This window comes from Xenopus laevis, chromosome 7L, assembly GCF_017654675.1.
Source record: "Xenopus laevis strain J_2021 chromosome 7L, Xenopus_laevis_v10.1, whole genome shotgun sequence".
NCBI classification, from domain to species: domain Eukaryota; kingdom Metazoa; phylum Chordata; class Amphibia; order Anura; family Pipidae; genus Xenopus; species Xenopus laevis.
In genome coordinates, this window is record NC_054383.1 from 67,407,112 (window position 1) to 67,428,879 (window position 21,768).

A 21,768-nucleotide genomic window follows, 5' to 3' on the forward strand; every position below is an offset into this window, starting at 1 on the left:
CTGCTGGGTCTTTGAGTGAAGCACCTTCCTGCCTAAAAGGAATTAAGAGTAGACACTTGTTCTCATTGGTACATTTGTATTTTCTTTTTAGAACTCTACCTCCCTACAGGCAGTATACGGCATACATGACAGAGTCTCCCGATTTCAAGAAAAAATAATAAGTAAAAAAAAAGTCAACACTGTGCAACTTGAAAATCATTCAAGCACAAAATAGTTAGTGCAATATCTGCCTATATTGGCAGAAATTCATATTTAATACAATAAATGGCATAACACCTTGGGCTACTACCTGCAACAATCGCATTTGTACTCTGTTGATTAAAGTACTATTCATTGTTTTTACTACTACTCATGGATCTTCAAGTTTTATGTTAATGGCAGACAGCATGTTTTGATGCCTGTTCTCAAGGACAGGCAGCTAAACACTCTTGCCGTGGCTACCATGATAATCTTGCTGACCCTGCTGGTGCAATAGAAAGGTGGCTGATTATTTCTCAAAAATATTGACAGACATATTTTTCAGCCACTTCACCCATGACTGCACTGCTCTGGAATGGTATTTTCTAGCATTCAAATAAAAAATCCATTTATAAAAATTTTTTTTCAGAAAATCAAACTTTTCCAATATGTGCCATTGAGTTATGCATTGTAAGTACTATATCTCTCTCATTGTAAGTACTACATCTCTCTAACAATGGTACGTACACATTCTATCTAATACATAAGTGCACATGTATTAATTACATACCCATTAAGGTTAATTTTCGAGGCCTCTGTTTGGAGGTTATGACCTGAAGAGATGGTGCAATAGACTGAATACGTATGATTGGTTGATTAGGGTCGTATGTTCCTGGCACAGCTAACTCCAAATCTCGGCACATAAGTAATTTCGGGGATACATACTGAAGTTCCAAAGAAGTGAGCTTAAATATAGAAATAATAGGGATTAAGCCACTGAGATTCACATAGCATTTTGAAATAATGTGTTTTCATGCAGCAATCAATCTGGATGTAACACCTGAGGCAGCTGCTTTGAGATTCTTCGGAAAACATGGTAATATAGGTCCCAGGCCTGTGTGAGATCCTTCACATTTCCAGATTTCATGTACTTTCTACACCAGTCCTGAGCTTCCATCAGGTCTCTACCATATGCCTGCATAAAATGAATATCAGAAGTTTAAAAAGAGATTAGGGCAGAGTCGGATTAAGATTAAATGGAATCCTAGACAGGGTGTTTCTTAGGGACCCCCAATTTCCTGCAAGCATATTACTTAACCTTTCCAATAAATATAATTTATTGCCTAAAGACATGATATCATTCATTACAACAAACCCATAGTACTTAGTATAGAGGACTTAAAGAATGAACTGAATCATGTTTATAGAATGAGCTGGTATAGTGATTAGAACCATACCTGGTTGAAAGAGGTTTCCTTAAGAGTTTGAGGTCCTCTCTCCATCATGGCATGCAGTGGATCAAGTACAGCAAACATCCCTTTCACATTCCTTTCACCAAAATATAAGCGTGATGCTTCTTCTAGGCCTTCATGCCACATCTCATGCCAAAGTATGGCAACACGAATAAGTTCTTCACTTACCTATATATAGCAGGACAAAGCTGTTAAATTCATACTTTATATGAAACAAAGCAATGATTAGTGATTATTCTTGATTTATTCTTACCATCACGGCTTGCTGTACTAATGTGTTGCTATGCTCACACATGTTCTTTAGAATTTTATTGGCTGCATTGTGGCGAGCAGTGGTTGTTGACTTAGAGGCCACTGTGAGTGGGTAAATTAGAGCCTATGGAGTAAAGAAATAAATCGGGTATGATCACTGGAAATACATGTTAAAACAAGATAAAAAAAAAAAAAAAAAGTCACTATCACAGGAAATGAATGCCACCAACATAGCTGTTCTTGTAATCCTTAATACCATGGGAAACTTTATGCATACAATCCTTATTCTAAATTAATGAAGTGTGAAGTATGAGGAAATCACTAAAACATGGTTATATACGCACCACTGTGGTTTAACTGGGGTCATTTCCCAGAGGAGTCTGGGCCATATTCAAAACAACAAAGACTGTATCGGTCTAACTACAAATAATATTTTCATAAAAATGACTATAAGGTAAAACACGGGTTATTAAAACATATTTATTTTACTTGTAAATGATCACAGTACATTAGTTTATGGGGAAAATTGTATGGAGGCCTAAAATTAAGGTCCAAAGGTTACAATGATGACAGTTTGCAAAGACTAACAATAGGTGCTGTTTACAACATTATAATTTATATGTGTATAGTAGATGGCTACATAGTTATAATGCTCCACCATGTTTCAACAACCCTTGAAAATGTATATTTATATTTAAAAATAATATTAAGTTCACATTTAAACAAAATGAATAACAGGAAAGTAAGTTGCAGAAAAATAAGATGGACTGTTTGAGTACTGTACCAGAATCTGATCAGAGCCATTAAGAGAAAAATAATCATCAGATATCAGATGTGCAGAATTAAAAAAAACCTCATTATGTGTACATAAAAAGGTACATATAGATGCCTCAAATGTGAAATATTGAACATACAAATTGGAAAGAACAGGTTTACCCATTTATTCAGCCATTATCATATCATTAATATTTTTCATGAAATGGTGATATGGTAATGACCAAATAAATTGGTTAAGCACCCACATCAATTTTGGTGTGTGCACTTCAGTTTGTATGTTTTATTGTTATTGAGATGTCGCCAGGTATTCAGGGAATGGACCTAAGAAATACACACAGGCCAGTGTGGGTAGAATAGCAGGATTGTAAACACAGTCTGATGCCTTCTACGAAGTGTTTCTGAAAGTATGCATTTTTGCACCAAAATCCACTGCTGTGTCAAGATGCTGTGGGCATGTTACCCAGACATAAAAATATGTATAATAAAAGTAATTTGCAAATTAAACCCAAATTATTTATTTTATTAAAGCATCTATACCTGTTTTAAACTTGTTTAAAAGTCTCAGCTCTCAATCATAGAATACTTGACCCTCCTTTATGCCTTAGGCATAGCAGCAGGGAAGTCAATTACTTTTACTTCCATTCTGCATTTCCAAGGTGTCACTGCCCTTCCCACATTCCCCCTTCCTCCTCACCATCAAATTGTGCAGCCAGTGCTTGGGCATGGGCATCAAGCGCCCCATTCTGGCACATAAGATTTTGCCATGATGCAAAGTTTGCCTTAATAACAATGTTCACAAAATGGTGCCTGCCTATGTGATATTATTGTGATCTCCAAGACTATGGAATCAAGATTTCAATACTTTATATAGTGTAAGTAAAGATTATTTTGCTTGACTAACACCATTACATAGGATTTGGAATTATTTCTTAAAGTGACAGGTCCCCTGCTAAAATGCAGCTACAAAGCATTTTTAGAATAAATTGTGAAGCATCTAAAATGTATACATTGTAAATCACTGTTAAGTTTCAACGCATGGAAATAAGGAGATTTCTAATTATAATAACTTAACAATTATGTAACATATCTAAAATTATCAATTTACTCCAGTATTTAGGCACAAAATTTGCCCAGAAGGAGTAACCCATGGCAACCATTAAGATGCTTGCTTTTAAACAGGTTACCAGTAAATGTTGCCTCCTCACTGGTCTGACTGGTTGTTATAGGTGATTAGACCGGTAGCAAATTTGAACCCATTTGATTAGTAACTTTGCCTGTAATTCTGTATTGCAGCAGCATCTATTGGTCCTCAACTATATTTTTTATAATATCTAGTTTAGTGGGTCCTGGCCCTATTGGAGAATTTGGAAAGCACATATTTACTGCACTGTACAGGTTGAACGGACTTGCACACAAATTTAAACCAGATTCATTTTAAAATGTGCCCTGGTATTTAAATCCAAAATATACCCTCCTTAAAATGTACCCAAGAACAATAGGAATTTAGTAATGATTCGAATTGCCATAATACATTTGCATTCTTGCATTTAAACTTGCATAACTACTTTTCTTGTTAAAAAATTGTTTTGAAATTACAGTGCAGTTTCCAGGATATGTAGACAAAACTCAAGCTGTTTTACTGCCCTGAAATAATTTCAGAGCATTAAACTGATTCTTTTAACTACAAACACTTCATTGCTGCAATGTGTGTTTCCCCTGAAGTAATATATCCAATTTCATTGTACATTCCATTTACAATCTGCTGCCACAAGTACCTATGAAAGAAAATTCCACAGGGCTAAGTATTCCTCAATGAATAAAAATGCTTAACTGGTATGGCACGAGATTTCTGCATTATTTTCTGGGAATTACAAGAGGTAAATATAGATAGAGGATCTTGTGTGGACTCTAAAATGATCAGTATGAAATCATTACTCATAATATATATTCGAATATCTACACCCTACTGTAATTTATAAACATATTAGCAGTCACTGAGGAGTTCCGTGACCATATATATAGCTCACATAACATTTCTTCTAATATTTTTACGAATTTTAAAGGGGGATACATTACCCATTATGACCTACAGCAGGAGCTCCCATACTTTACTAATGCAAGGTCTACTTTTAGTGATGTTGTCCCATTATGATCTACATCCATAAAAGCATTCGGTTCCATGTAAATATTGAGAAAATGTATATTGCTACATTTAACAAGCAACTATTGCTTATGTAACCTTAATGTAATTGAAACACATGAAACAGGAGGGTGATTAAGATAAGTGGTTTGCTGACAGACTCTTGAGATCTACTGAACACCACATCTTTACAAACAGTACTTACCAATGTCATTGGTTACAATTGGCACTTAATGACGTGATATATGTAACGCATGACTCATTGAAACTTGTGTATTATAACAAATAATGTAAAACTTTTGTAAAATATGTGCATATTAGAAGTCACCTCAGAGTTCCATTACCTGTATAAAAGAACGTCCTCTGGATTGTGCATTTATATTATATATTACTTATAATTTACAATAGGGGGTAAAGGTATGGGATCCATTATCTATAAGCTCTAAATTACGGGAAGGACATCTCCCATAGACTCCACTTTAATCAAATAATTACAATTTGTAAAACTGATTTCTGTTTTCTCTTTAATAATAAAACTGTACCTTGTACTCACTCCCAACTAAGATATACAGTCCTATTGCATTTATTAATATTTAAATAATTTTTTAGTAGACTTACGCTATGGCGATCCAAATTACATAAAGACCCATTGTCCAGAAAACCCTAGATCCTGGCCATACTGGAAAATAGGTCCCATACCTTTATAGTATTAATTATCTAATACAAGAGGCATGAATATCCTGTAAAATATATCCTTATAAAATGTGCTTAGATTTGTTACCATTAATGATTGGTGCTCAGTGATATCATTTGTTTCACAAGATTGAAAAACTTGTGTACTGTATTACAATAGAGCAGTGTTGTCCAACTTTTGTGGTACCAAAGGCCGGAATTTTTCTGGTCTTTTAGACCACACCCACTTTAAACCACACCCATTTTACCCCATTAATAACACACCAAATAAAAAAGAGTTGGTGCTCACTGCAGGGATATCACTCATGATATGTGAAAATGTGAAAAAAGTGAAGTCATGTTAAGACATACCCTTAAATACATATACCTCCTCCTCCCCTGTGGATAACACAGCAGCCCCAGCACATGATTAAACACCTTGGGGGGCCCCAACAATAATTTTCAAATGCTAACAAATCCCCAGAATGCCAGGCTTATGTTCCACAAGCAGAGCAGGGCACACACAGGGAGCACAAGGAAGGCAGAGTATGGCAGAGTATTGCACAGACAGAGTATGGCACACCCAAGGAGAATAGGGCAGGCAGATTATAGGGAAGGTAAAGTAAGGCACATACAGGTAGCATAGAGCAGGCAGAGCATGGCACATACAGGGAGCATAGGACAGGCAGACTATGGCACACACAGGGAGCATAGGGCAGGCAATTGGACAGCCCTGCAACAGAGGGTATATTGTTTTGTATATCATTGTCCAAAAAGCAATTGTTCTTAAGGTGATGATGCTCTTTTGGCTTGAACAGCCATTTGTGATACTGGTTTAAAATGTTTTTCTGCCTATATTGGCATATTGCAACTTTAAGAGGTATACGGGACAGTTAGCTACTGAATGGAGGAAGCTAGATATTAAACAAGAATAAGACTAAAACATTGCTAGGATCACAAGAGATTGAAATATGGAACAAGACATTTGATTAAAAAAGGGAGAGGGCAAATGGCTAACCAAGGTTTAAATAAGGAAAATTGCTGGCAAAACACAGTTCTATTAGTTTAGCCAAGAAAACCAAAAAGTGAAATAACCAGAAGCAATTCAGTTTAGTAATAACTTGGGCATGCTAGGTTAAGTGTGTGTGACTGCCCTAACGTTTGCCTGTAAGATTCCAAAACCCTATGCAGCTTTTGGAGCTTCACTTTAATTAATCAAACTTAGTTGGGGCAGCCACTATTCTCCAGCAGGCCAAAGTATGGTTTACATCACTTTCAAGACCAATGGAGCTGAAGTTTCATGCACTTACAGCAACAAACTTTCTGGCATGGAAACCAAAAACAATGCCCAGTGTCGTTTTAGTGATACTGATAGAAGTCTATGATGTTTACGAACATCCACTCTGATAAGTATAGTCTATACAAATGCAGACATACAAATGCTAAACATTGACATGTAAAACACTTACCTGTGGATGATATCTACCAATATCTGTGAGAAGCTGATGAATAAGACGACCTACGAGAGCCCTTGGTATGTCTATCCTTGCAATAAGCTGAGGAATCACCTATCAAATATCAAAACATTTTATTATGGTATAGCACTGCTCTTGTCAAGTCCAAAGGAGCAGTTTGAAGGCTCATCAAAAATCATAGGAAATCATGGGCAACTTAGGCATACTAGAGAATAGAAGACCGGCAGTGTTCTTCTGGGGCTACTTACAAATCTTGTTTCATTTGAAGACAAAACAATGCAATAAACTTCAAACTTATTTAAATAAAGATAAATAAGAAATTTAGCAGCAGTGTATACCATGTTGGAACTATTTATTCTGATCCAGAAGGTTTTCTCTGAGAAAAGTATAACTTTATTGGACATTTGCATACTTTCAAATTACAGAATCTAATCAACAGTTAAATATCATTCGTTATGTATATAGCCACCACATGTTACACTGCACTTTATGGACATTGTTAATCATATTCAAACAACAGACCCATGCACACTAGGGGCAATTTCATCTAATGTCATGTGTAGCCAATAAACCTGGAAGTATGTTTTGAAGTGGGGATATATTACAGACCTATTGATGCACCAACATTTACACAAATATTTATACACACGCCTATAAAAACTAACTGTAGTTGTGGGTATTCGACAAGCTCACTGCCAAGAACCGATTTTGCCCCTTCATATGAAAGTTTAGTTCCTCAGTTCTAAGGGCAGGTTCTTTTTTTATGCAAAAATATCCCCTGCTGTCTGTCTATAATGTTATCATTGGTTATATTATGAAAGGTATTAAGCAAAATCTAGCCCGGACATATAAATGGATAATCAATTTCTACTAAAATGACTGTAGTTACTGGGATACTATTATAAGATCAATCTAGATACTGATAAATTGCTACTATTTCAAAATGCACTAAATAGATGCAAGGAGCTGTATTTCAAAAACGGGCAGCTAAACCAAATGGATGACCTGAGACAAGAAGATTTCTCTTAAAGAGATGCTGACACCCCATAATAAAGTGCAAACTCCAGAACCCAATGTCCTCTGAATTTTTAGTCACACCAGCACGAGAATACAGACAGCTCTGACTCTTCACTGGGCCCCAGACGTGAGGAAGTCTCCCACAGAGTATATAGAATTCCAGTGCTCAGTGAAGTGTTTGGCATTCTGAGGTTGCTTAAGTTCTGAAAATAGTAATAATAGTTAAAAGTCTTCAGTGGGGGTGTTAGAAACATTGTGTTTCTACCAGATCAAAGAACCCGGTTTTAAAATTCCATTTTCTGTTAAAAGAATGATTTTATATTGACAGTATAGATATGAAATCTATTTTTCTCTATACCATTGCATCCTACTTTTTCTTCATTTTTTAAATATTTGCAATTTCTATGAAATAAATAGACAGTATCTTGTACTTAATGTAGACTAACTTCTTATCTGGAAAATTCCAGGTCCCAATATTTTGGATAACTGACCACACTCCCTGGGTGTGTGTATATCGTGCATAACGGTGCTACACTATGAGACCAGCATCCTAAACCAATCACTGTTAAAATTGGTGTGTTTGCGTCAGAAACATTGATGCTGTGTAGCCATGGGGCAGCCATTCAAATTGCTATAAGGCTAAATTGCACAGGTTAAATAGCAAATAAATTATGCAAAATAAAATAGGTTTAGCTCTTACACAGGAATATAAATATGTATTCTACATACATTATCTGCTTTGTAACCTGTGGAGACTGCATGGCTGCCCCCATGGCTATACAGCAGCTTATTTATATAAACTATAGTAGTGATTCTGCAGCAAACACACTAGTTTTACCAGATCAGGGCAATGGAAATTTAAAACACCTTAATTTTTTGGTATTACGTTTAAAGTGATACCAACACTAAAAAACTACTTCTTAAAATATGAAAGTATATTAAAAGTTACCTATAGGTCATGTTTTTTGTGGAGAGGTTTGTTTTTGTAAGTAATTGTTAGTTGAAATTCCTAATCCTGATTGTTTTGCCAACCTGACTGTCCCATCTCAGTCTGTCAGTTAAAGTTTACAATGCGAACGGACTCCTGCTGCACAAATATGGCAGCCCCCTCATACAGGAACATAGGGCATCAGACAAGTAATGTAAAAGCATTGTGCAAATACTTTATGGCAAAGTTATAAGTAGATTTCAATGGCAATATTATGATAGATGTAAAAAAGGAGTTTAATTACTGGTGTCAGTATCTCTTAGTAATGCACCACACTATAACAGAAGCTTTGAGATGGTAGTTTGCCCATCCCAACAAGCACTGCCTCAGTGTCAAGAATTGTCAGACATGCATACAGCTCTAGGTTGCGCTCCCTAATCCATCTTGCATTTAACAAAAAAAAAGCAAGCCGGCAAAAAATCATTAAAGAGCACTGGTCACCCAGTGCGGCACCCACTCATTATGTGCATGCGTTTGCCCCAACATGGCCGTCTGCACTGGGAACTAACTCCTGGTGCAGGCAGCCTAGTGCTGGCGGTGGCTTTTGATAAAAGACTATTGAATTCCCTAACAGGAGTGCATGCTCTATTAAAAAAAACTGTTTTACTCATTTACATGTAATAAACAATTCCTTAAAGGCATACTGTCATGGGAAAAAAACATTGTTTCAAAATGAATCAGTTTATAGTGCTGCTCCAGCAGAATTCGGCACTGAAATCCATTTCTCAAAAGAGAAAACAGATTTTTTTATATTCAATTTTGAAATCTGACATGGGGCTAGACATTTTGTCAATTTCCCAGCTGCCCCATGTCATGTGACTTGTGCCTGCACTTTAGGAGAGAAATGCTTTCTGGCAGGCTGCTGTTTTTCCTTCTCAATGTAACAATGTGTCTCAGTGGGACATGAGTTTTTACTATTGAGTGCTGTTCTTAGATCTACCAGACAGCTGTTATCTTGTGTTAGGGAGCTGCTATCTGGTTCCCCTCCTATTGTTCTGTTGTTAGGTTGCTGGGGGAAGAAGGGAGGGGGGTGATATCACTCCAACTTGCAATACAGCAGTAAAGAGTGATTGAAGTTTTTCAGAGCACAAGTCACATGACTTGGGGCAGCTGGGAAATTCACAATATGTCTAGCCCCATGTCAGATTTAAAAATTAAATATAAAAAAATCTGTTTGGTCTTTTGATAAATGGATTTCAGTGCAGAATTCTGCTGGAGCAGCACTATTAAGTGATTCATTTTGAAAAAATGTTTTTTTCACATGACAGTATCCCTTTAAGCACCTTATAACATTAAAAAAAAACATATTTATGTACAGATACATTTCTTCTTTGATGGTGGTTTCTTTAATACTTCTGATTCTTACCTGTAACCATGTATCTATCTGAATAGTTTTGATTCCCTCCACTAGTGCCTCGTTTACATCTGTCCAATGTCCATAATCAAACCACAGAGTAAGAACTCTTAAAAAAAAAAAAAGGTTACCATTAATTAATAATGCTACATTTCCAAATAAATAATGAAGATTACATGTTTTTATACAAGGCTATTCTGCTGCAGAGAAGCAGATTTTACTATTATAACCTGCTACTCCAGTGCGATATGTATACTGAACATGATCATTCAATGTTTCTTTTGGCTTGAAAAATATGAATTTCACATTAAATAAAGAAGACCATGTTTTGCCTTTTATCTTTCAAGCATTCTCAAACATATGCATAATTTTATTTGGAATTATGTTTTATCACCAATGTCTGCTAGGGTTTAATGCAATTTTTCCTATGTTTTACTGTACTAATAAAAAAGTTGCATAGAGCATTAATTTCAACACTGTATTTCAATTATCTTACAGGTGATGCAGCAGTTTCTAAGGCAAATGCAGTAAATGGGTGGGTGTTAAGCTATGCCAATACTGTACCATTTGAAAATTCACTGGGTTTATGATTCCCAAAATGATACTTTTGTAAAGCGGCACAACTGCATGTACAGTATTTCCTACTCACTGGAATAGGAATTGACAATTAGGAAGGCATGCATGTGGGCATAAGGGTCTTAGTGAGTTGGATCTAAAAAGTCAGGGGCTGGAGATTAGATATTATTATTTATATAGCCCCATTGTTACCCACTGCTCACAAAAGCTTACAATCTAAGAGACATAAGGGACATTATAAATTGTGTTGGTATCCATATAATTCGTCACTAGTGTGGAACATAAGTGAATCTTTGAAAAGTACAAGATTGACTGTTTACTGGCTAAAATATGTAATAAGGAGTTTGTAATCAAAATGCTGCACAGATGTCAGCATACTTTTCATGCTATGTCTACTGTATTCAGTGCCACACATGTTATATAGATACATAGTCTTAATTCTTTCTATTTCTATTCAGAATCATAATACTTACATGTTTTTAGGAAAACAACATTTTAAAAATGAGAATCATCTTGTATTGACCTAATTAAAGCAGGAATTACTAAGCCAAAACTGTTATTTATGCTAATGTCCGTAAAGCATTCGGTATTTCCATACACAGACTAGTTCTGTCTGTATATTTGCTGCTGTCCTCCAGCATGTCTCATATCCTCTCCCTTATCCAGGAAATAGTTCTCATCTGCTATTCTTCTATCCTCCAGAGTAAACAACCCCAGCCCAGGAACATATTGTCCATGGAATGGAATACCTGGCACAGAAGAATGTGAATCCAAACTCTTTTCAAAAGCAGCACAAGCCACAAAAACACAGTGTATGTTTCTCACCTCAGTGTGTCTTGAAGGTTATTCCCTCGAGATAAAGAGATGGAACGGAAAAACCCTTGCACAGCAGGGACAGTATACAATAAAAGGGTATGAGATATATCCTAAAAAAACAAGGAAATAAAACAAAAAACAATAAGGTAGACAATCTCCATCAGGAAGGCATCAATTATATCCAAGCAAGTGTAACAACTATCAAAACTTAATTCACATAGCAATCAATATAAAGTTTATCATTAACTCTCATTAGCATGTCAAAATGGTGGCGAGACATGAATGGTATGTGAAAAAGACATTAAAATTCTAAAACAAATTTCCTTCTTACAAAGAGCTATTGAATGTAGATTCAATTGCATGTGTCCAATTCAGACAGAAGGCAACACAATTAACAAACAGAAAAAAATCACCATCTAAATAAGGTTTGCAAAGCAGCCATTTGAAAACAAGATAACATGGTACTGTAAATCTGTAGGAATCTGTAGGAATTTTAGACAACTGTTAGCAAGTTTGTGCATCATTTTTATGGTGTCTTTCATGATTACTGTAACAGCACCCTCTAGAATAAATCCAGCATCAGATTTAAATTGCCAAAGTCTTCTACTTCTAGTTTGATACCACATATGCCTAGAAAATGAACACTATTAATCTTTGGTTTCCTTCCATTTCAAGAGATTTATTTGAAGGTTGCAGTTTACAGCATTTTCCCTCCAGGTCTTGGGTGCAAAGCTAAAATTTTCCAACTCCTAAATACAAGGACATCACACAACGTATACATATATACAGTAGATTTATAAAAAAAATAAAGAGAGTGAGTGTTTGGCTGTAGCTTTTCAAGGTCTGCCATCACAATAATATTTTTAGCCAAACTAGCTAGAGAGCTACTTGCTTACAGTTAGCAGAAGCCCCTTTCAGCAGCCGGCCAAAGTGAACAGAGTGACGAGATGAGGCAACCTTAAACTTTTATAGCTGGCAGCAGAAATTTCTCTTTGCTAAAACACAGCTTTACACCACATACTCAGTTAAAAAAAAAAAAGGATACCAAAAAAGTTTAATGCTCAATTATATAATGCATGAAAAATAATAGCAACCAATTCAAGTTTATTTGTTGCATTTGTCCCGAAGCCACATGGACACTGAACTGACTAGTAACAAAGTTTGTGGCTCAACACAGATTACTTGGGCATCCAGTTCTTTTGCTAATTCAATCATTAAGTATTCGAAACAAGCTTTAATATCAAACAGATATCAAACAACTCCCTTGTGGAGCAGTACTGGTAGGGGTATGTCTGCAAAGCAGTAAAGGACAGAATAAATTGCCTAAATAGTAACTGCAATTGACTATGGAAAGATTGAGCTCTGGGCAAGAATTTTGAGCCAGACAATCCCTTATTTGAAACAAAGTATAACATATAGTCTGTAGAAGTCAATGTTATTTTACACATTTAATTTTTGTTGTGGAATTGGGCATTTCAGATTAAATTTGTTCATATTAACAAATATATTATATCAAACAAAGCAGTGTGTTAAATTAAATTAATAAATATCTCTGTTACTATTATATATTTAGACAGACTTTTCGTATGTGTACTGTGGTATACTAGTCCCTTTGTTATTTCTGTTTACTGGGAAAATTGTGGATAATAAAGTTTGGTATCTAGCATCTCATAGGTATAATGATAATTTTAACTGGCAGTGTATAGTGGGTGAGTTTATATGTTACATACTGTATGTAACTTGTGTCTTTGTATTGGCATGGTCACTGCTTTCACCCTTAAAGCAACTTCAAGCATTTAATGAACAGTGGTTTCTTCTCTGATTTATAGGTGTTATACCTCTGAAGGTTTTTTCTGCACAGGAGAAGACACAGGGCTGTTGTCATTGCTCTCAGCTTCACTCTCACTTTCACTACCATCTGGGGGCGCACTGGCAGTGCTGGGATGACGAACCTTTTTCTCATCACGGGGATGATTCTGGTGTTTGAAATGCAGAACTGCCTCAAAGTTCATCACAGCCCAGGCATGCCATGCCTGTAAGAAACATGAGAACAAGATTTTTATTTGCATATGTTGTAAAGCTGAAAGTCTGTGTGTGTTCGTTTAGTGAAACACAAAAATTGGATTACAGCACACCACTATAGAAAATGCTTACTTTGCACAAATAATTATTGAATCAAAACAAGACATGCCTATACTATTTAATTCAATTAATCCTCAATCAATTCCTGCTTCCAAAACATGGAATAAAATGTATTGAAAAGGTTGCCTTCAATGTTTCTAAAAACATGGCAGCAGGTTGTATACCTGCATCAATATTGTGTTATATAAATTACTACAAATAACCATGTGTTTTCACATTGTTTAACAATGTATTGAACACTTCTTTGTAATGACTGTACTTGCAGTTTAAATTCTTTCTAAATATTATTTTGCCATATTTACTGTTCTTAAATAAAACTTTGCTCACTCTGCACATGAATATGAAGCTCCTATGCTTTGTCTCAAATAATTACCTGGAATCTTTCAGGAAGGTTTAACGATGAATAAGCGGTCTAAGGGTTTATTTTCTGAAACCCTTTTATATTTTTGGAAACATTGGGATTTCATGTATTGCTTGTCAGTAATCATATTTTCTGTAGCATAGGATAGCAGCAAATTCTCTCAATTAGTCAAACTTTTTTTGTGCTCCTGTGGCCTTTATTGTTTGACACACTGGTTGGTTTGAATCCACAAGCTGGTAACATATTCCAACTTACCTTGTACCAGTTGTGATCATGTTCAGTGGCTGCACTGTAATACTCCAGAACACATGGAATAGTACATTCATTAATTCCTTGAAGATTCAATTGCCATTCACCAAGTTTCAGAAAACATCTAGACAATAATAAAAGCAAATATGGAGCTCCATGACAAGAAATTAAGTACAGCTTGAGGCATGTTTAAAAGTTCTCAAAAATATGTATAGGAAAACCAGCTAACTTTGGGAGCAAGCAGGTGCTGCAGCTTAGCTCATATTGGCTGGGGCAACTTCTTGTGCGTCAATGTAACTGCCTGCATACCAATAACATGGTGTATCAATGTAGATTATGAGCTCAAACTTATTGCCACACACTGCTGTAATTTTCAGATAACAAAAAATCAGCTGCAACATTTACAAGAGATGGACTTCAATAAAACATTTTTTCTCTCTTGTGCCTTGCATATTGTGGACACTCAAATCTTTTGGACTTTCATCTATATTTAAGTGCCTTAAGGAAGTCTCTCGTTGACATTAAACCTTTAATTAAACACACAACCTGCAATACAAATACAGCTTTGCTTACAATGCTATTCATTCAGTAGGCTCTATTCATGATGAAATTGCTGTTAGACAAGGGGGAAAGAGAAGTTATGTGTTGGTTTGATAAACCTCAAAAATGTACTCATAATCCATTACTTTGTATCAGAGTATGTCAACCAAAGTTCAGGCAATATTATGTGGAAATAGGCTAAATACTGTACATAATGTGAATTTTTAAAGAACCTAACCTGGCCATGAGTTTCTGCAGCTCTTGTTTGTGCTGAGGGTCGTCTGCCACATGTTGAGCCTGAAGTTGCATATTGTTCACAAACTTTTGCATATGCTGGAATGCCTCAATCTGCGTTTTAATAAGGGTATGTTGAAGGAATCAAAAAGAAGAGACATTGGAATAAAAAAAAGCCTTAATTTAAAAAGAATATGGTCATATTATACCCATATCTTGCCTAGAACCTAATCACCTGGCGATAACAACAATTTTGTGTAGTTGTTGTGAGCTTCTATAACAGACTTAAATCTGAGTCAATCCTAGTTGCTCAGACTAAATTTCCCTCACCATGCTTCCATCTATTCATATGTGGAGCTTCTTAGTTTCTTTTAAATAAAAAAGAAATACTTTGTGCACAATAAAACTAATTTTAGGAACCCACTGTCTTTTTCACTTCCTCCAGCTACGTTTTCTTGCAGCCTTTAGGATCTGTTTTTCTCATTGCAAGCTGTGAGCTCTTAGCTTAGCTGGCTACGTGGTATCACTGATCCCAGACATCTTAAGTAAACAGATATTTCGGGAACTCTTGAATCACTTGCATGCTCAATGATTCTAGTTCACGGCTTTGGTCAAAGCTGCAAGCTTTGTAAAACACTTAGATATATGGTATGTACCTTTCGAGTGCTCTTCCACATGTACTTCATGTAGGCGTATGTGACCTGCGGATGTGCCGTAGGTAGGGGCTGGTCACTCTCAAGAGCTGGGTCTACTCCTAATAGCATCACCAATGTCTTATGGGACAAAGCCTGCAGTACAGGATCAAAAGATTAACGTTAAATTCATAATTTTATAAACAATAATAATCTATAAACTACAGATCATCTGTAATGATTAATTTACAGAAAATATCTTATTGATAATTTTACTAACCCAGAGGATTACAACAGATGATGGTCAGAGAAACTACACTTGTCAAAGCAGACTTCAATTTCACTGTTTAGGGCTCTTCCTATTTGTGACTTATAAGATCCTCTGTAGAATAGCATGTGGTTGAGCAGGAATATTAATGAATGACTGCAGATTCTAAAACCTATAGGACCACAAAAGGTACACACATTCCAGCCACCTGCAAATTTATCATGGAAACTAACTAAAATTGCATTATTTTGAGCTGCTTATTTATTATTTATGAGCTGCTTATTTAATAAGCCTGCCAACAAGAAAAAGGGCAGCTATAATCTGTCCTCACCAAAGGATATTTAAGAACAAGTTCAGATTACAATAAAAAGGTGCATTATACTACTACATACCATAAAACTTATTGAAATGCAATTTACTATACAATTATAAATAGTTAAAGGGGACATTAGAAGCTCTCTATATACAATTCATAAAAAATGCTGTTGTGTTTCTGAAATAATAAATTAGCTCTTTACTATGCCCCTTTCTACACACAGGCTTTGAGTTGGAGTTGTTTGTTGAAAACAAAGAATCCACCGACAAATGATGTATTACGACTAGACGTCCATCAATAAACGGACTATGACATAACACCTGCATGTAGAGAGATACAAACTCTCTATAAATAATATATAAAATATGCTGTTGTGTTTCTGAAACAATACGTTTGCTCTTTACTTTGCCTGTCTCTACACACAGGCTTTAAGGTTGGAGATGTTTGTTTTGATGGACAGTTGTATCATGAAATCAAAGAATGCACCAACCAATGATGTATCACAGCTAAATGTCCATCAATAAACAGACTACGACATAACACCTGCATGTAGAGAGACACATTGCTGAAATGGGTATAGTAAAGTGTCATTTGAATATTTCAAAAACTCATTCAATTTTTGTTTTCATGTTAGCCAATAATTATTAGATCTTTTTCTCATATTTTAACATATAGGTAACACAGGCAACGGAGTTTCCTTGTAACAAGTGATTCTGTACGTGAATGACACAATATTGCCACAGAGATAATAGTGTTACGTATTGTTCTGTTTTTATCTCTACTTGCCACTATGATACATTTAGGAATTAATCTTTTTAATGTGCATATGGGTAAATTTAAATATATTTTATGGATTATATTCTGCAACATCAGTGTGATGTTTAAATGATAGTTGCTTACTATGTGACAAAGCATGCACGTAAAAATTGCTGTTTTTCCCGCCAATTTGTGGATTTAAGCAAATTTCACTGTTTGTTCGGTACTTTGAGAAAGGCCCTGGGGGGCCGAAACATTAGTCCATAGTTCCTTAATAAATTATTATTTGATTTTTAAGACCTGTGAGTGCTGATCCTCTCCTTTGATATTTATATATATATATATAGATATTTATATATATATATATATATATATATATATATATATATATATATATATATATATATTTTTTTTTTTTTTTTACACACACATATATATATATATATATATATATATATATATATATATATATATATATATATATATATATATATATATATATATATATATATATATATATATATGTATATGGTGTTTCTGTTTACATCAGTGTTGAAATTATAATATAAATAACAATAATAAACATTGGGAATACATGGTGAATCAAATTAAGCATAAAGATCTCTCACCAAACGTCCACTCTTGCTACATAAGCTTGCATATTTCAGCCAAGTTCTCATATCCTCATGTGAGCTCACCACAAGAGACTGAACCATCAAAATCTTCTGCCAGTCTTCAACGATACGCTGACATCCCTTCAGATGTAAAGATGTAAACAGTAGGTGGTTACAAAGAAATCTGAGAGCAAACATGACATGGGATCGTAATGTTCTACCTTATATGGTCCAGCTCTTTATGAGAATGACTCTACAAGCACGAAAAATAAAGTTGGACCAAATATAATAAAGGGAGGAATTCACAAAATTGGAACACATTTTAATCCAAGTTTGCAATAGAATCAAATTAAAATGTTGCTTTCATTAGTCACAGCGAAGTTGCTAATTGCTGATTGGGTTCAAAATGTAATTTTAAACCACAAAGCCAAACTGATTTTTAAAACATTAAATAAATAGAATTGATAAAAAGTATATAAATAAATAGAAATCTATAAAATGCAGTGTTCAGATCCTATATGGTACACAAATTAAATAGTTTTCAGAGTGCTTATGCTGATGTGGATTGAAAGCTGATGTTTGCATGTTCACATACATTTTCAGCTAACCTAGAATCACTATTGCATACAACTATATAGGTACAATTTATCAGTTATATATCATTGCATTCTTGAAGTCTGTACAATAATAGGAACTAAGGGGATGAATGTTGCAATGGGGTGGTACCTTTGGAATTTTACTGTTCTAAAGCAAACATCTTGGCATTTTGTTAGGAAATATAATGGCAATAATTTGCTTTCCAGGCACACACAGTTCAGGATATATCATGAATTGCAGACAAACATCAGAAAATGATTTTCCTTTGGCTCTATGGGTTCTGCATTCCTCAGATGTGAATATATTGGGACGTTTGGCCAGGATTTGAGCTTCTGGCCAACACAAAACCAAGTCCAAACTGTCTGCACAGAGAATGTGTCATCCTGTACCCAAGTCTGCCAATGTGTGTCATGGGTGTGATGGTGTGCCAGTGTGTACTGTTTTCTGAGCCAGAAAAACAAACTTAGAATAGACAATCTGGCTGCTAAAGGTGAGAAATACCTGTTCTCCTTCCGTCCCAACACCTAATAAATTTCTGTCCAGACACTACACTGTATACAAGAAATGTGATTGTCTTTGAATAAAATTTGCTGAGAATGTTTTTCTTAGGAAAAAAACAGAACAAAGGAGAAGATCATACTTGGAATATAGATCTTAAAATCATTACTCACCTGAAGCCTATCCCACCAGGTCTGGCGTATAATCTCACGACGCTCAGGTACCAATTTGTATTGGATAACCTCCTCCAGCTCAGATAGCATCTGGCAGGTGACCATTGCCTTAAAATAAAGTTAAATACATGAATAGTAAATGGACAAGAGACACTGGATTATTATATGGCTATTTAATAAACATTTGTAACAACTTTAAACATATGATGGAAGTAAGGTGAAATAAAAAAAGGCACTTACTCCATAGGCCCGGCTATAACTTTCACCGGCCATTGCAGTCAGCTCTGCATCCAACATGTCCCTGGCTTTATCAATACACTAAAAAACAAAAAAGTTATTTACAGTATGTTTTCCAAGTCTAAACTGAAACTGATTTGTAAGCATACAGAGATTATAAAAGTAATAAATCCATTTACTTGCTGAGCTAGTGAAAAGAGATCCTGGTGAAGAGCTAGCACTGCTCTGTAAAATGCTCCATCATGAGTGTCCCTTGGGATTAAGCAGGTATATTCCTCCATGCTGTCCCACTGCTCTGAAAGAGAACACCACAAGAAAATATAATTTGAATAATAGTTAAACATAAATTTTGCAGTATGGTTAACAAGTAAACAGTTTATTAAGAAATGGGTTGTCTGACTTTCCCTCTGTGTCAATGGCCCAAAACAGGAAAATATTTCTTTACAGCACAATTTGATATACTTCAGTCCCCAGCAGTAATGCTGAGATTTTTGCGCTGGACAGAAACTAAATTCATGATAAACAAATAGATTTTTACAACGATAACACTACTTTAAAGCTGTGTATGTGTACACACCCATTACAAAAATTATACATTATTTAAAGCTCACTTAAAGGTAGGCCCAAGCTGCCATACAAGATAGCACAGGATTGTTAAGCTATTTAAAAATACAATATTTTTTCACTATTTAAGAAAAGATAATCAGAGTTCATTAATTCATGGCTCTCAAACAGTGGTCTTCAAACCAGGGTAACAGAAAAATGGTTGTGGAAAGCACCCTGAAGTTCAGATTGGGTGGTACTTGAGGAGGAAGTCTATTTCAAAATCCAGGAAGTGCAGGAATTTATTTAGTCTAAGAGTAGTAAGGGTATACACCTATTTGCTGCAAATTTATTTTGGAATTATGGCCAAATTACTGATTATAGAAGTTTTTTCATCATTTTTTTGTTATCAGCTAATGGAGCCCTGACCCACTCGAAAAACTATAACAGCGGGAAGTTGAAAAGGGGCTTCCTCTTCTGTTTATGCAGCATCCACTGACTGACACAGTGCATTGGTAGATGACATTTTAAAAGAACAGTTTAGTATAAAAATAAAAACAGGCTTAACAGATAGGCTGTGTAAAATAACAAAAAATTCTTATATAGTCAAAAATGTAATATATAAAGGCTGGAGTAACTGTATGTCTAATATAATAGCCAGAACACTACTTCCTGCTTTTTTCTGCTCTCTAACTCTGAGTTAGTCAGTGACTTGAAGGGGGGCCCACATGGGACATTACTATTCAGTCAGTTTGCAATTGATACCCAGCATTCAGATCAGATTCAAAAGCAAACAGTTTTGACCCATGTGCCCTCCCCTCAAGTCACTGATTGGTTACTGCCTGGTAACCAATGACTGGAAACCAAGAGAGCTGCAAAGCAGGAAGTAGTGTTCTGGCTATTATATTAGACATCCAATAACCAGTCTTTATACATTACATTTTTGGCTAACTAACTATATTAGAAACATTTTTTCATTTTGCACAGCCTATCTATTTACCCAGTTTTTATTTTTAAAATGAACAATTCCTTTAAAACATGTCCAATCAATGAATCGATTATATCCATTGTATATATAGATAATGATTAGGATCATTGGGCCACCATACATGTATCGGTATGAGTACAACCCACTTTACTGTTCAGTTTCTAATATAATTGGTATGCTTTAATAATTATAGTTAAGAAAAGCAAATTGAAAGCCAGATTCCCAAAAAAGATATACAATAACACACTTATAACACACTTATAACATACTTATAATTAAATTATAAAAATAAAGGCTTTATTAAAAAAAAATAGAAAAGGCATGAACTGAACCAGGGAATGGTGCTTGTTTAGCATATTCCCCCCATGTTTGTGTGGGTTTCCTCCAGGTTCTCTGGTTAGTGGTAAAAGGTCAACTGGCTTCTGATGAAATTGATGTAGTATATGTGCAGTATTATGACTGTGGTAAGAATAATATATTGCAAGTCTCAGACTGCTGAGAATAATGTATTACTTGTGTTATATAACATAACATAAAACCACTTGTGATTTTGGCTCCTCCTATACAGATTCCTTAAAGGACAAGGAAAGTCTAAAATAGAATAAGGCTAGAAATACTGTATTTTGTATACTAAACATAAGCATGAACTTACTGCACCACAAAGCCTAATAAAACAAATGATTTATACTTTCAAAGTTGGCCACAGGGGGCTGTCATCTTGTAACTTTGTTAAACATCTTTGCCTGACCCTGACCCTGCACATGCTCAGTGTGGTCTGGGCTGCTTTGGGATTGTCATAAACAAAGCTGCTTGAGTTCTGCATGGCTGGGAAGTAAGGCAGGGGCTCCCTCTGCTGTTCATAAGTATGATTGTTTCCCTGCTCAGCAGTTAGGGACCGTCTGACAATTCCTATCCACAGCAGTAAATGAAGGGAGAATTTCACTGCATACAGTCAGGTTTCTTATAAAAACGGTACACATTTTTTAATTAAAGTATATTGGAGATAGGTTTCTTTTTCATTAAAGAAAGTAAAAATGGGATTTTATTTTTTTGCCTTTCCTTGTCCTTTAAGAACTAAATCTTAAAGAAATAAGGTATAAATGCTATGTTTTGGCATTCAATA

General features: G+C 35.2%; 1 protein-coding gene across 6 annotated transcripts in view; it reads right to left on the reverse strand.

Moving 5' to 3' along the window:
• Nucleotides 1-21,768, reverse strand: part of LOC108696363 (serine/threonine-protein kinase mTOR) — a 122,286-nt gene that overhangs the window by 13,052 nt on the left and 87,466 nt on the right. For all 6 annotated transcript variants that reach the window (XM_018225661.2, XM_018225660.2, XM_018225659.2 and 3 more), the window contains 15 exons: nucleotides 19,294-19,409; nucleotides 19,118-19,195; nucleotides 18,878-18,985; nucleotides 17,625-17,750; nucleotides 15,680-15,811; nucleotides 15,028-15,137; nucleotides 14,256-14,373; nucleotides 13,336-13,530; nucleotides 11,507-11,607; nucleotides 10,118-10,214; nucleotides 6,741-6,839; nucleotides 1,684-1,806; nucleotides 1,416-1,598; nucleotides 1,019-1,153; nucleotides 749-923 (listed from right to left, as the gene is read on the reverse strand). In XM_018225661.2, the coding sequence (XP_018081150.1) occupies nucleotides 749-923; nucleotides 1,019-1,153; nucleotides 1,416-1,598; nucleotides 1,684-1,806; nucleotides 6,741-6,839; nucleotides 10,118-10,214; nucleotides 11,507-11,607; nucleotides 13,336-13,530; nucleotides 14,256-14,373; nucleotides 15,028-15,137; nucleotides 15,680-15,811; nucleotides 17,625-17,750; nucleotides 18,878-18,985; nucleotides 19,118-19,195; nucleotides 19,294-19,409 (1,896 nt within the window). The remainder of the gene's footprint in view (nucleotides 1-748; nucleotides 924-1,018; nucleotides 1,154-1,415; nucleotides 1,599-1,683; nucleotides 1,807-6,740; nucleotides 6,840-10,117; nucleotides 10,215-11,506; nucleotides 11,608-13,335; nucleotides 13,531-14,255; nucleotides 14,374-15,027; nucleotides 15,138-15,679; nucleotides 15,812-17,624; nucleotides 17,751-18,877; nucleotides 18,986-19,117; nucleotides 19,196-19,293; nucleotides 19,410-21,768) is intronic.